Raw genomic sequence first — 16,502 nt, forward strand, 5'->3', positions numbered from 1 at the left:
TTTTTTGGATGAAGAATTATGAAGGAGTGGGATTCTGCTGTGTACTTATAGCAAGAGGAGAGTTCCATTAATTAATCTATGATTTTGCTTCATAAAGTACCCAGGAAACTGTTGTTTAAATAAATTTTAAATATTATGTAAGTAGCAGTTTAATATAGACTTAAATAATCAACACAAGAATGGGTAATTCCGAACTTCAGGCAATTATATTCAACTTATTTTATATACTCATTTGATATTTTGTTCCTCGTTTTTAGGACAACAACTGAGTTACAATGATTGTCACGTTTCATGGAATAAGTTCTGTAAGGCAAGTAGCTTTTGTTTTAATCTGTATTGGCATAATGTTCTTAAAGGACTAATTGATGCCTTTGTTTGCATATGCCACATGCCAATCTAGTTTTTAAGAATATAAAAATCCCAATAATACCTGCAGCCAGAATTGTACAGTTTAACTTTCATTGTTGAGTATACTTTTCCTTTCAACAAAACATACAACTTGACATTTTTCGCACTCCTTTCTATTCAAGAGAGCAAGATACTGTCAGACAAAGAAATTATTATACAAATTACTTTCTTTTTACATGACACATAGTTTATCAACCATCTTCAGTTTGAAGTTAATGTTATTCACAGTACTGCTAAACGCCTCTCCAAACCCCAGTGAACCTCATGTTATGTCGGCACTCTGTGATGTGCATAACTAACACCCATTACAGTCTTTACATTGGTATCCAACTGAGTAAGTTATCCTTCATGATCAATGCTGCACAACTAACGATTAACAAATGTCTTCACTGTTTCACTTCTTTAAAAACAAGAAGTAAAGTATCTACACATGTTTATTGTTCATTACATCAATGCACCAAAAAACTAACATCCTACATTTTCAAATGAGCTGTTGTCTGATTCATCTACTCCTATGAATCACTTTGTATTCTGCTTTCTTCAAATAGATCAGTCCTTCCCATTTCTCTTCAGAACCATATGAATCATGACTGATGTGAGGCAGTAATCTAATTTTACTGATCCAGAAAGTGAAACAATCGTGAAATCCTTTTTAAATTTCCTGGTAAAATGCTTCAGTACACAATAGTTTCCATATTCCAGCACTATATCCAACAAAATGTTTTCTTTCATGCATCTCACAGCAATTTTTAAATTTATAACATTAAATAATTGGCCCACTCGATTGATTTGAGTAATCAATATGGTTAAACTAAAAATGAATTTCACTAAGTGTAAATATTGGTGACCAGATTGATTCTGAAATTTTCAGTTAAAAAACATCAAGTTAGTTATTTTGCTTATCTTGTGTCACTTTTGATTCAAGATCAAACCCAAAATTCCACTGAATAATAAAATTAAAAACCCAAACTCCAAAATTGGCTGAGTAAAGAAGCAATAAAAGGATACATTTACATTCATTTACTTTATCCCCCCTTTTATTGTCTTATTTTTCTTTTGCTTGCAAACTCAAGAATCATCTTGCAATTAGACCATTCCTACAAGGATCCATGTAAAGTCTTGTTTGGTTCTTCATGGGAGACTGATTAGCAAGGTTAGATCTCATGGAATACAGGGAGAACTAGCCATTTGGATACAGAACTAGCTCAAAGGTAGAAAACAGAGGGTGGTGGTGGAGGGTTGTTTCTCAGACTGGAGGCCTGTGACTAGTGGAGTGTCACAAGGATCGGTGCTGGGTCCACTGCTTTTCATCATTTATATAAATGATTTGGATATGAACATAAGAGATAGAGTAAGTAAGTTTGCAGATGACACCAAAATTGGAGATGTAGTGGACAGTGAAGAGGGTTACCAAAGATTACAATGGGATCTTGATCAGATGGGCCGATGGGCTGAGAAGTGGCAGATGGAGTTTAATTTAGATAAATGCAAGGTGCGACATTTTGGGAAAGCAAAATTAGAAGAAGTTATACACTTAATGGTAAGGTCCTGAGGATTGTTGCTGAACAAAGAGACCCTGAAGTGCAGGCTCATAGCTCCTTGAAAGTGAAGTCACAGGTAGATAGGATAGTGAAGATGCCGTTTTGTGTGCTTTCCTTTATTGGTCAGTGTATTGAGTACAGGAGTTGGGAGGTCATGTTGCGGCTGTACAAGACATTGGTTAGGCCACCTTTGGAATATTGCATACAAATTACCATGTGGGTGGTATAGTGGCTCAGTGGTTAGTATTGCTGCCCCACAGTGCCAGGGACCCGGGTTCAATTCCCATGTTGGACAACTGTTTGGAGTTTGCACATTCTCTCCATGTCTGTGTGGATTTCCTCCGGCTGCTCCAGTTTCTTCCCACAGTCCAAAAATGTGCAGGTCAGGTGAATTGGCCATTCTAAATTGCCCATAGTGTTAGGTGCATTACTCAGAGGGAAATGGGTCTGGGTGGGTTACTGTTTGAAGGGTTGATGTGGACTTGTTGGGCTGAAAGGCCTGTTTCCACACTGTAGGTAATCTAATCTAATCATATGCTGAGGTGAGCAACCTCCAGCTGAGTTCTCAACAATTATATAAAAGGTGTTGCACTTTTGCCCAGAAAGCCTTCAAAATACCTGAGAAAATTCAATCAATAGGGTTGTGACCAATTTCATAAATGTCATTCCCATACTTTGGAGCAGTAGGTTCATTAGCAGCTTCTCAATCTGTGTAGCAAGCACAGGTAAAGAGGCTAGAAATACTGTTGTGTGGAACTCACCTCCTGCCTCGCCAAAGTTGGCCCACCATCTGTAAGGCACGAGTCAGGTCACGTACAGTATGTGGACTACAATGGTTCAAGAAGGCAGTTCACCACCATCTTCTCAAGGGCAGCAAGGGCTGGGCAATAAATGCTAGCCAGACAGTGACATTCACATCCCATGAATGAATTTAAAAATCTGTGATCTTCTCTGACCCTGTACCACCAACTCTCTGTTTTTCTGACTCCAGCTTCCTTTATATCCCCACTTTCGATCAAACCACTGTTTGTAGCTATAACTTTAGCCTTCTAGATCCAGTACTTTGAATTCCTAAATTATCCCATACCTACCCCCCCCCTTCTACCAAGATCTCAAAAATATTACTTTGACTGACTCATTTTAATAGCTGCTTTATTTGACTGAATGTTTTTCGCTCTTTACACCTCTATGAAGCACTGTGAGGTATTTTTCTCTGTTAAAGATAATTTGAAAAAAATAAGTACATTCAATGGAGATCTACGGCACAGAAAAATACCCCTTGGCCGACCAGTCAAAAACAACCACCTAAAATAAAGTCACCATTGTCCCAGAGGGTCATAGGTCTGTTCTGTCATTAGAGAGGGAGAAAACTGATGATGAGTTTAATCTGAAAGTCACCATGCCTCAAGCAAGGAGCATATTTGAGAATGTGGCACCTTCATGGTAACTTTAACTCGTGTAGGGTTTCCTGATGAAGGGCTTTTGCCCGAAACATCGATTTCGAAGCTCCCTGGATGCTGCCTAAACTGCTGTGCTCTTCCAGCACCACTAATCCAGAAATGGGAATTGAACCCCCACTGTTGGTGTCACTCTGCATCACAAACAAGCCATCCAGCCCACTGCACTAATCAACTCCTTCTGTTAAAGATATTCAATTGCTATGAATTGTCATAATCAATAATCATTTCTGTTTGTATTTGTGCATAAATTGCATCCCTAATCTTATATGTACATATACTCAAATATTTTGATAATACAGGAAGCAATGTTTCAGCTTTGATTCTAAGCAGTTAAAACTTCAAGAATTTGCAGAATCACTGAATTCTATTTATACAAATTCTGATAACTTTTTTTTGTTTCCTTTACAGGAGAATCTTCCTAACAGGTTCAGTTTCTGGTTGTGGTTAGATGGAATCCTGGAACTCATCAAGAAACACCTATTGGCTTTATGGATAGATGGGTAATTAAAAGCCAACAACGGATCTTATTGATTACTGTGGAAGTTACCAGTATATTTAGTAGTGAAGCAGTCATTTGATTTAATTTATGGGACAACCTGTATTGTAGCAAATAAGATTTAATTTAACACATTAAAATCCAGTTTCAATCTCAGCACTTCAATATGTGAACATCAATTCTACATTATTTAACCTTCAACTGTTACATTTGAAGAAATTACATTCTATGGTATCTATAGTTTTCAAATTCCTGCATTAGTATATCTGATTACGTCTGTTCTATATTAACCTTTTCTCTGATTGTTAACCAGTTATTCATTCAGCTCATTGAACCATCATTTTCTGTAGTTCTCTAATACATTAATAATCAGATTGCATGCCCATGCCTTTTAATTTTGAACACTTATCTTCTGTACACTCTCAATTCTCTTTGCCAGTCTCAATACATCAATAACCATTTAAGATAGAGTCTAAAATTACACATTCTAAATGTGGCCAGAGAGTTTTATACAAAAGCAAACTAGTGCGGATGCTAGAAATCTGAAATAAAAAGAAAAAAAAAGGCAGGAGTACTGCATGAGTCATGCAAACTATGAATTGATTCCATCCAGGATAATTTCAATACCTAAACCAGCCCATACATTTTTCCAGATCCCTGGAGTACGAAACAGCTTGCTGATTAAAATGGCAGAATTTGGTTAGGTCGAAGGATAGGTCTGATTGATGAGTGATTGTTAGGGGTCCAGGGGAGGGGTTTTGGTGTATGGAGTTCAGGGAGGGTGTGGTTGGGGTTTTCAGTGGTTGGTCAGGGGTTCAATTTAAGAGTGGCCCAGGAGTTGGAGTACCTTTTTCATCCGCTAATTTTTTCCTGTGTAACTTCTAAGCTTAAGTGAGTCAGAAGCTTCTGAATTCTCCAAATTTACTGGGCTCTTTTGAAGATTTCTGGACTCATGGCAAAAAGTCCAGAAAATTCAAATTCCCAAATAATTCCCACAGAGTCACTGCATCAAAGGTTCTGCAGTATCTCAACATGCAACACTGGACTGCGTATCTGACAACCCTCTGGCCTTTGGAATATCTTTGCCATATATTCTCAGTCACAAATATATCAAAGTCTTCTGAAAATCAGTGTGACAAACCCAATGAGGAACCTCATCTCTTAATTTCATCTACTACTTTAACTATGCCTTCAAAGAGTTTATGTGGAACTGTGAAACATGTATTGCTTGTAAAACTACACAAATTCGTACTTAGAGAAACATTGAAATGTCAGTAGTAGGAAAAATGTTAAAGGTTATTCTCTCTGATACTAAGACTATGATTTATTAATGAGTGTCATAAAAGACTTTTGAATATGTAAGGCATGCACCAGCCATCTTCATCTCTTTTTAAAAAAGATCTGAATTGTCAGCTTAAACACTGTTGGAGCGGTTAGCTTTAAATCAAGGTAATAAGATCTGTCTCACATTATGTCATTTCAACTAGCAGAGAAGTTTACAACCTAGGTTCCATTGCCTAATTTCTTTTTATTTCAAAAATATACTTTATTCATAGAAATCTTTGGTACCTGTACAGTTGATGATGTCCTTCAGATGTATACTTTACATGTCTTTACATCCAGAGAACAGACTGAGTCATTGGTACCATCCAGTCTCTTGGCCTTTAGCTGAGGTTTCTGCAGGGTCCAGTTACTGAATGGGCCCTTGTTCCATGGCCTAAATGAGTTAGTTGCTCTAAAACAACAATCTCTATGCAAAATGGGACCTAACACCTGCTTCAGGCCTTTTTGCTAGGTTTTATTGCATATGGCCGTAGCACACATATTCAACAGTTGCCTAGCAATCAAACCTGAAGTTCTAAAGGGGTCATTGAAGCTTGCCATTGGAAAGGGAAATTTCAACTTTTTTGCTTCTTTTAATAAGGACGAGCAGGTGTGAGCTGCTGTAAGTCTGCAAATGACAGTTAACCCAGTTCCTGACTGCCAATTGATTGTCCACTAGAGCCAGCCAATTTTTCAGCCCTCTGGGGTATTGACTGCCGCAGAGGCATGCTGGCAATAAGTAAATGAGTCTGGGTCCTAACACATACCTCATTTGGACATATTCATCATACACAGCACTGGGTTCATATCAATTTAAAACATTGCATTGTCCAGGCCCTGGTGTCTAAGGCAGCACCAGTACTCTGCCATATAGAAATCTCCATTGATCCCAATCTTAGCCACAGTGGGGTGCTAGTTGTGGCCTCAACACCTACAGTTATGTTTGACAGAAGCCAACAAGGATTTTTGTTCTTAGTGAATGCCCATAAGCTTTTATTGGGAAGTGTATGTGATTCATAGATGAAGAGTAATAAATGGGCAAATTACTTACCATTGGCCTCCCAGCAGTCATATACCATTCTACAACTAGACTATGCATCTTCGGATGAGGATATATGAAAAGGAGGACTTAACCTTTGCACAGCAAAATCCTACTATGGAAAGTTGTTTAAAAAATGTTGACTTGTGTCTTTTTAGGTACATTGTGGGATTTGTGAGTAAGGAAAATGAACGTGCTTTACTGAAAGATAAACCTTCTGGCACATTTTTATTGAGGTTCAGTGAGAGCAGCAGAGACGGTGCCATTACGTTTACCTGGGTCGATCGATCTGAGAATGGTGAGATAGTAATGGACTCTCTTTTTCTGTTGCTTGGGACAGAGCCATAAACATAAAACAATTTGGAATAAGCATACTCCAAGATAAATAGATTTGTAAACTATAAACAGCTGGAAAATCTCCCAGCTATTTTCAGTTCTGTTTACAATAAAGAGATGGAGAGTAAACAAATGGAACCATTTATTGCATAGTTGGACAAATCCTAATTCAGAAGTCAAAATCTTATCTACTGACATTTAGTCTTGGTACTTTGCAGATTGTCTATAACCTAAACTTTCTTCACAATGTTATATATCTTTCATATATGTGGTTCTGAATTAAAAATTCACTGCTTTAGCATCATTAGTTTTAGTTGCAAGTACATCCCAAGTTCTGTGTGATCAGGAATTGAGTTCTTCCAATTCTGTTGGTCTCAACCAATCCATTTTGAGCAGTTAGGTTACTCTTGTGTACCTTAGCGAAGATTTTTCAACCTGACTGATTGAAGAACCTTGCTGTTTTTCCACTTCACAAGTACTACAGATTCTTCACCACATACCGTCAGGTGACCAGTTACTGTTATGGAGTTTTGACTTCAGAGCATGGATTAAAAGCTCAATTCAGCCTGTGATTTCATCTGCTTTTTGGTCAGTTTTCAAAAGGAAATCCAAGATAAGTGGGTTTGTAAATTATAAACAGCTAGATATTCTCCAAGCATATCATTGCTCAAAAGCCTGCAACAAAATATATCAATGTAGCGAGACAGAAAATGATGCTCAATTTTTATTAAAAAATCTATTGGATATAAAACCAGTTACTACAACCTCTGACCTTCCTGATCTATCTTTTGATCCCAAATAGAAAGTTTATATCCTCTCCATTCCTACATCAGCATCTTAAAAAGCTTGGGTTTCATTTAATTTCATGCAATTTATTTACTTGACCATCCCTGTGCTTTATAAAATCAATCTGCCCAAGACTTGAAATCAGAACATTTCCACACTTGGATAAATGCACCCTTAGGTACAATAAGTGATCTGGTTTTAGCCCCCAGCTTTCAATTACTTCCTACTTCACAACCTTTCTTGGCTCTAATATATTGCTACCACTATTGTCACTGGTCTTTTGAACTTGCTTCCCTTGTTTAGTTGAGGTTCTGAATTTGTTGTCATGTTTTTATATGCTAATGTTGGCATAAATAATCAACAAATATTTAGCATGTGGCTAATTATGAGTATTATTGTTCAGTATAGATGGGAGCTAAATAAGTTATGCCATTTGATAGAAAAGATGCATGATTTCATGACCAACAAAGTAAATTATTTCCGGCTAGATTCCATTAGATTCTACAAAGAATAATTACAATACCTGAATTTGATAGGATAGGATTGAAAGTTTGTAGTCAAAATGTTATCCAATACTTGAATGTTAAATTCACTTTTTAAATTCATAAGGATCTGAACATAATCTTTAACTTGTTGTTTTAGGGGAAATGAAATTTCATTCAGTAGAACCTTACTCCAAGAGTCAGTTATTAGCGGTTCCTTTGCCTGACATCATCCGTGATTACAAAGTAATGGTGGCTGAGAATATTCCAGAGAACCCGCTACAATTTCTATATCCCGATATTCCAAAGGACAAAGCTTTTGGAAAGCATTACAATAATAAGCCAAAAGAAGGTCAGTATTGGCAGTCTGTGCTGGTATATTAATAACCCAAATGATGTTATTAATTTGTCATGAAATCACATCTAGCAGACTGATTAGAAAATGTAGAGAAAGCTCTGGTTAAACTCAGCTGGCAAAGAATGAGAAGATCTAGACACCACACCTCACAAAGGATATATTACCTTTGGAGGGAACACAATATAGATTTGTTGGAATGATATCTTGACTCCAAGCATTAAATTATGTGGATTAAATTATCACGCTAACTGTTGTCTATTCCCTTAAACGTAGAAGGACATGAAGTGATTTGATTTAAGTTTTCAAGATATTAATGGAACTACATGGTAAATTGGGGAAACTGTTTCCACTGTTTGGGATTCTATAGCTAGAGCCATAATTCTTAGAGTGAGATTAGGAAGCACTTCTTCTTTCAAAAGGTGGTATAAGTTTGGAACTCTCTTCCACAAACATCAATTGATGCTAGATTGTTTGTTAATTTTAAAATTAAGTTTCTTTTAATTAAAACTAAGGGATATAAGACAATGGCATGTATGTGGAGTTATGTCACAGATCAGCCATGCTGAAGATTGGGAGTGGTGGAGGGTCTGTGGTGTGGAGAGGTGAGTGGAGAGTTGGAGACAGAGACAAAGAGAGAAAGATATGAAATGGGTAGGCAGACAAGGGGACGGGCATATTTTCTACAATCCAGCAATTTGTTTCAGATCTCCAGCATCCACAGTTCTGTTTTATTCTAGAGATTTTATATTGCAGTATAAGGAAGTTGGTCTCAATATGTAACAAATCATTGAAATATATCAAGTGCTTACATTTATAATTACTTCTTTTAAATAGTATCTGAACCAACAGAGACAGAGAAGAAAGGCTACATTTCCTCAAGGTTTATCCCATTCTCTGAATTGTAAGTATCAACAACCAATGAACTTGCTCTGAAAATTACTGTGTTTTGTGTGAATTATCAATTTGTTCTGTTTTTTTCAGTCCAAATGCTTCAACGGCTCCGGTTTCTTCATCAGACCTACTTCCCATGTCACCAGGAGTGTATGCTGAACTGAAACAGCAGCTGAGTCCAGCAGAAATAGAGACTGCTGTATGTTTTGAAGCAATGATTTAACTAGAATTAACCTCCATAGTTCTTTTTACAATAACTCAGACAATAACTCCCTACACATCTAAATTATAGTTAGATGTCCAATAATACTTCATTTTAAGAGGGTGCAACAAGCTCTTTTATAACAATGCAATTGTAAAACACAAAACAATGCAAATGTATATATATATGCACGAGCTTACAAATGACATTGATATAATACTTCATCTCTAATTAATTGCTATGTTACAGATTTGAATTTCAGACATTGTATCATGCAATGGAGATCTGTCAAACTAAAGTTACACTGCTCACCGCAGTTCAATGTAGATGGTCGGACCTCAGTGTGAAAAGGATTGTGTATGTAAACATTTGAATACTTGGTCAGTGTATCACAATATGGGAGACTAATGTTTAATATTGTGAAAGTACAAATAGGAGTTGCTTCTTTCAAATATTAAAAACATTCCAGATAAAACTTGTAAAGCTTGAAAGAGCACAAACAGGTTACTTCAGTAATTTTAACTTGTGGCCATAGACTATATTACACACATTGCAAAGTTTTTGAGACACGAGCCTACCTGTTGATTGATTGAGATGTCATGATTTCTGATTTTAGTACAAACTGAGATCAAGTGATTGAGCTAATTCACAAGTTTCATAATTCACACTTTCATACTGCCCATCTGAAACACTTTGTATTGACAACAGGGTGGAAGTTTAATGAATAATGCAACAATGATATTTACATTAGTGCTATATTTCTTGCATTGTACATGTAATATACTTGCATGGTCATATACAATAACATAAAAAGTCTTGGGTGGAATTCTCTGAACCGCTAAACAACATGGGCACTGGCAGGTCAGTTGAGAAAACACAGCAAGAATGGAAAATGAGGTTCTTAATATCAGGAGAAAAAAGTCAGATTTTTAACCCAAGATTTCCATGGTCAGAGGCCTATTTGTATGTATTTACATCTCATCATTACCTAATCTTCTCTTATTTATACAAAAGTTCCTATTCTACCATGTGATGGGAGTGAACTAGATGGCAAGAGTTTCCAATATAAAACTCAAAGCAGGTAGCTAGCGGTTCTAGTTCACCACTTACTACTCCAGTCTCTAAGTTGGTCAGCAGTCCCCAGCATATCTGAGTGTGCTGCAAAAGCAGAGAACATTGTCCAGCACATCCTGTCCACAGAGGCTGGTATCAGACACATACCAGCACCACCATTCCCTTATGACACATCTCCAACTCTCTTAGAACACAGTTCTCTACTTAATTGCTGCACTTTGGAGTGCACCAACATCTTTCACAATAATGCAGTTGCCAGGCTGCTTTGTTTGCAGGGAAAAGCTCCCACTATTGTGCATCAGAGCATTTCCAGGCACTTAGTTTGCTTTCTTAGCACATCCTCACTTCATGTCTACTTGGCTGCTTGCAGCATTTCTGCCTTGCCTTGTCCTTGTGCACTTTACCCTCTCATTCTTAGCTCAAAGGTGCACTGTACTTGGGTCTTGCCTTGCCTTTATGTATATATGCAAAGCCAGCACATTGTCATGATTGCCAACAATACTCAGTAAAGGGGGTGGACATGTTGTTGTATGGCATTGTGCTATAGCAGTATCACACCTACAGCATGTGCCTGCAGCTTACTGACCAAACACACACCATATGCATCAAATAAATGACCATTTCTCAAAGTCTAAGGGCAATTGTTATCAGTCAGGGAATCCTGTTACAGTTAGTCAAGGACAGCATCCAATTTTAGGCTAAGGGCTTGGAACTGGTCAGATCATCTAGTGAGGTAGTCAGGGGTTCCATATTATTACAGACTGTTAGTAGGGTCACAGTCAGTCGTCTGGTTCCAGAATAACCTATCAGGGGATTAGTGGTATGTTTATTGGTCAAGATATTGGTCAAGGATCTGGTCAGTCGTCAGTCAGGGCTGTCCTTCCAAGTCAGTGAGGGAGAGGAGTGGGTTAGAGACAGTCTTCAAGGTCCGTTCACTGAAAGTCGAGGGTGACAGTATCAGGGGCTACTGCTGTGTTCGGAAACTCAATGGTGAGGATTCAAGGCAGCATGCTGGGATAGAGGTACGACTCCAGATAGAAAACAATGGTACAGTGGACAGCATGGCTTACTGAAAGAGGAGCTCATTAGCAGTCACCATCACCCTGGCTTCAATGGGAGTGGTGGGGGAACAGTACATAACAATGGTTGGCATAGTAGGATAAAGATTGACACAACATCAAGGGGGGATGGGTCTGTACGGTGCTGTGCTATTCTATGTTCTATTCTAGATGCAAGCCTAGGTTCAAGGGTTAAAATTGGAAGATGAAGACTTTAAAAAAGAAGTTGGTTGGAAGATTTGGATGCTCAAACCCAATAGTGCTCAAACAACAAGTACAAGGAAAAAAGGGACAGGAAAGTTAGGACAGTCCCTAGATTACCAGGATCAGACTGTGAGTCACTCATCAAAGTACTGTCGATGTTACTCGTCATCCTCACCCAAATCGTAAATGTGCAAAGCAAATATAAAATAGATGCCACGCTACCTAGAGTTGGCCGAGTAAGTAGTTTTTCCTGTCTGAGCACACAAGCTGTTCTTGGGAAATTTGTGAGGCTATTCAAGTGGCAGTTAATCAGGTACTTTCAGAGTAGAGACAGAACACATCTGTAATTGTAGTATTCCACATGAGAATTTGTGCAATGTATGCGAGCATGTGATGCAAAACCTGGTCAAAAGTAATCCTGACCATGTCCTTTGTCTTTACAAAATGATCTTGATAATTTCTGCAAAGCAGAAGCAATCCCAGGTAAAGTGGCAGCTGCAGGTCACAATTCACAAAGCCAATCCAAGATCTTACTGGCTGCATGAGGGCACAGAGCTGATTTCCTCTCGTGTTGAACTGTAAATATTGATCAACGTACTTTGAAATACAAGGCTGCCTTTTTTGGGTGATGGGGGTGGGGTGGACACTGTTGCAGTAATTCTTCACTTACAATCTCCTACCGTATTTGCATGACATGGCATGGCTTGTGCTGCACACATCAGAATAACGTTACTATGTCAAAGATTTGTGTAAAGGCTTTCCACAGCCCTCCTTGTTGGAGTCCTCCATTTCTCATGGTATTGAAAATGACGCTAAACCTCATTTTGTTCTGTGAATGCTGACTGTTCACATAACTAAGGACTTGCTTTGTGTAAAAAATAGATTTGTCCTGTTTCTGACATTCCATCTTGGATCTATGACCAATGGATTCAGCCACAGCAGGTAGCATTGTCCCATTCGCCAAGTACACCAAAGATGCAGAGAAATTGAGGACCACATCTGCCAAACCTAGGAGACACAGGCAACCTCCAGAGGCTGTTGAATAGCCTCCACATGAAAAGGTTGAAGGTGAAGGGCCCCTCAGGATGCGAAGAACGTACAGAGTTGTATCATCCTCAATACCATTTCCTTCAGACAAGTGAGGTACCTTGTAGCAGCAGGCTAAGGATGTTCCAGGACTTTGATACTGAACTGTGTCATCTTCTAGAGTGGGACTTGTAACCTGAAGGTGGCCATCCCATCCCAGTGACTATCAAAGTGACGGCTGTGCTAACTTTTTATCTAACTGCTGCTTCTAAGGATCCACTGGGGAACTGTCAATGATTTCTCAATTGTCAACCCACAAATATATCAAGGCTGTTAAAAATGTGACACCACCTCATCTTGTTTCTCCATGATGGGAATCAGCACTGCACCCTGAGCAATAGGTATTTTCAACATCACTGCCTTCTCCATTGTGTACCTTGTCTACGTTGTGTTGAGAGCATCACATCAAAATGTGGCTGACTTCTTCAGCAGAATAGGATTCCATTCCATCAATGTATAAGCCATTTATGCCAGATATCCTGAACCTCTACAATACCTGTATCCTTGAGAACTCTCATGTTCCTACTACATTTTAAGAGAAGGATGCCTTGAAAGAATGGTTATTGGAAACTGAGGGCTACTCTCTACAATCATAGCTAATGACTCAGTTATGCAACTCTCTGAGTGAGGCTGAACGTAGACACTTCCAACCTCGTCCGGAAACCCCGCACTGCCCGGTAGATGCAACACAGTCCATTCTTTCCCCTGGGCTATCGTGGAGCAAATAATGGGCCTCCTGATGATGAGTTTCTGATGTCTAAACCTGTCTTGAATCTTACAGTCCATTGCTAAAAGAGTGTTGCGTGGTGTGCCCTGCACATCTGGAGCAGGCAAAGAGGGGACACGATGCTGAAGAGCTGGGAGAGCGGCAGCAGTTTTCCAATGAGAAAGATGATGAAATTGAGCAGAAAAACATCACCTTCAGCCTGAGAAAGCAATGCAGCATTGGATGCAACAAACCAGGCAGGACTTACTTCACACCCAGTTCCAAAACAAGTGATCTGGGTGATGTCTCTATTTCATTCTCTGTAAATTTATTGTTAATCAAAAGGCAGGTGCCTGTTTGTTCTCTGAGAAAATGCAGCTTTTTTGATTGTCACTTCTTCACTTTCCCTTTTCAAATGTTTGAAGACTTTCCACCATGTAATACTCTCAAGTCATACAATGACCATGGGGTGGTATTCTACACTGGGCATTAGGGAAAATGTAGGATCATTCTTGTAGCTACAGTTAAAATGGCAGTCACTCAGACAGTGATGGTGTAAAGTGGCAGTATATTTCTGTTTCTAGTGAAGAGTGACCTAGGCTACTTACATGTCCTGAGAAGCTGTCCTTTACCATTGCCCTTTCACTTGTTTACTGTGAAGCACTATTTGTGGCTGGTAGTGATTGACTGGTCTTTGACTGCCTGAAGAAAACGGTGTTCAAGGAGAACATCATTATACCCATGATTTGGAGATGCCGGTGTTGGACTGGGGTGTACAAAGTTAAAAATCACACAACACCAGGTTATAGTCCAACAGGTTTAATTGGCAGCTTTTGGAGCGACGCTGCTTCATCAGGTGATAGTGGAAGGCTCAATCATAACATAGAATTTATAGCAAAAATGTACAGTGTGCTATAACTGAAATTATACATTGGAAAATTGATTGTCTGTTAAGCCTTTCATCTGTTAGAATACAGTGATAGTTTCACTTCTTTCATGTGTAAATCACAAAACCTTTCTTTCAAAGTTGCATTCTCGGGTTAGCTGTTAACAATGATGATAGCTAAACAATATGTTGAAGGTGTTGGCCCATTTTTTACAAACCCACCGACTCCCATAGCTACCTGGATTACACCTCTTCCCACCCTATCTCTTGCAAAAATGCCATCCCGTATTCCCAATTTCTCCACCTCTGCCGTATCTGCTCCCAGGAGGACCAGTTCCACCATAGAACACACCAGATGGCCTCCTTCTTTAGAGACCGCAATTTCCCTTCCCACGTGGTTAAAGATGCCATCCAACGCATCTCGTCCACATCCCGCACCTCCGCCCTCAGACCCCACCCCTCCAACCGTAACAAGGACAGAATGCCCCTGGTGCTCACCTTCCACCCTACAAACCTTCGCATCAACCAAATCATCCGCCGACATTTCCGCCACCTCCAAAAAGACCCCACCACCAGGGATATATTACCCTCCCCACCCCTTTCCGCCTTCCGCAAAGACCGTTCCCTCTGTGACTACCTGGACAGGTCCACACCCTCCTACGACCCACCCTCCCATTCTGGCACTTTCCCCTGCCACCGCAGGAACTGTAAAACCTGTGCCCACACCTCCTCCCTCACCTCTATCCCAGGCCCTAAAGGAGCCTTCCACATCCATCAACGTTTCACCTGCACATCCACTAATATCATTTATTGTATCCGTTGCTCCTGATGTGGTCTCCTCTACATTGGGGAGACTGGGCGCCTCCTAGCAGAGCGCTTTAGGGAACATCTCCAAGACACCCGCACCAATCAACCAAACTGCCCCGTGGCCCAACATTTCAACTCCCCCTCCCACTCTGCCGAGGACATGGAGGTCCCGGGCCTCCTTCACCGCCGCTCCCTCACCACCAGACGCCTGGAAGAAGAACGCCTCATCTTCCGCCTCGGAACACTTCAACCCCAGGGCATCAATGTGGACTTCAACAGCTTCCTCATTTCCCCTTCCCCCACCTCATCCTAGTTTCAAACTTCCAGCTCAGTAACTGTCTCCTTGACTTGTCTGGACTTGTCCGACCTGCCTATCTTCTTTTCCACCTATCCACTCCACCCTCTCCTCCTTGACCTATCACCTTCATCTCCTCCCCCACTCACCCATTGTACTCTATGCTACTCTCCCCCCTCCCCCACCCTCCTCTAGTTTATCTCTCCACGCTTCAGGCTCACTGCCTTTATTCCTGATGAAGGGCTTTTGCCCGAAACGTCGATTTCACTGCTCATTGGATGCTGCCTGAACTGCTGTGCTCTTCCAGCACCACTAATCCCCTGTGTTCTCTGTCTATGCCATGATGATTAGATTGATTCTAATCTAAAAAGTGAGATAACAGAATTTTACATAAATTCATGCAGTTTTTGAGCTCAAAGTTCTACATGAATGAATGCAGTTTTTGAGCAAAGTACAATGTAAATCTGCAAGTGCAAATTCACCCCACAAAATATATGTGTGCATGTTGGGGTCTGTGTGTGTGTGTCTATCTGGGGTGGGAGTTGTGAGTGTGAGAAAGGGTGTGTGTGTGTGTAGTGAGTGCAGAGTGTCTTAAGTCTGTGAGGGGGTGCATATGTGCGTGTGGGAGTGTGTGTGTCTGTAAGGGTGTGTGTGGGTGTCTGTGCGCATCTGTGTGTACCTGTGTCCATGTGTATGTGAGAGTGTGTGTGTGTGTGTAGTGCAATGGTGATCACCTGCAATGTGACATGAACCCAATGTCCCGGTTGATGCCCTCCCTATGGGGACCCACTACACACACACAGATATTCCTACACATACACACTCTCACATACACACGGACACAGGTACACACAGACGTGCACACAGACACCCACACACACCCTTATAGACACACACACTCCCACATGCACCCCCTCACAGACTTAAGACACTCTGCACTCACTACACACACACACACCCTTTCTCACACTCACAACTCCCACCCCAGATAGACACACACACACACACACACACACCCTTTCTCACACTCACAACTCCCACCCCAGATAGACACACACACAGAC

At 40.1% G+C, this 16,502-nt stretch overlaps 1 protein-coding gene across 1 annotated transcript in view; it reads left to right on the forward strand.

The window, feature by feature from the left end:
* The window catches only part of LOC140482065 (signal transducer and activator of transcription 4-like), a 107,326-nt gene extending 93,051 nt beyond the window's left edge, over positions 1–14,275 (forward strand). The window contains exons 18-23 of the mRNA XM_072578973.1: positions 258–310; positions 3,818–3,909; positions 6,426–6,565; positions 8,032–8,223; positions 9,064–9,130; positions 9,211–14,275. Coding sequence (XP_072435074.1) covers positions 258–310; positions 3,818–3,909; positions 6,426–6,565; positions 8,032–8,223; positions 9,064–9,130; positions 9,211–9,343 — 677 coding nt within the window. The 3' untranslated portion in view covers positions 9,344–14,275. The remainder of the gene's footprint in view (positions 1–257; positions 311–3,817; positions 3,910–6,425; positions 6,566–8,031; positions 8,224–9,063; positions 9,131–9,210) is intronic.
* The last annotated feature ends 2,227 nt before the right edge of the window (positions 14,276–16,502 follow it).

This window comes from Chiloscyllium punctatum, chromosome 10, assembly GCF_047496795.1.
Source record: "Chiloscyllium punctatum isolate Juve2018m chromosome 10, sChiPun1.3, whole genome shotgun sequence".
Classification (NCBI taxonomy): Eukaryota; Metazoa; Chordata; class Chondrichthyes; order Orectolobiformes; family Hemiscylliidae; genus Chiloscyllium; species Chiloscyllium punctatum.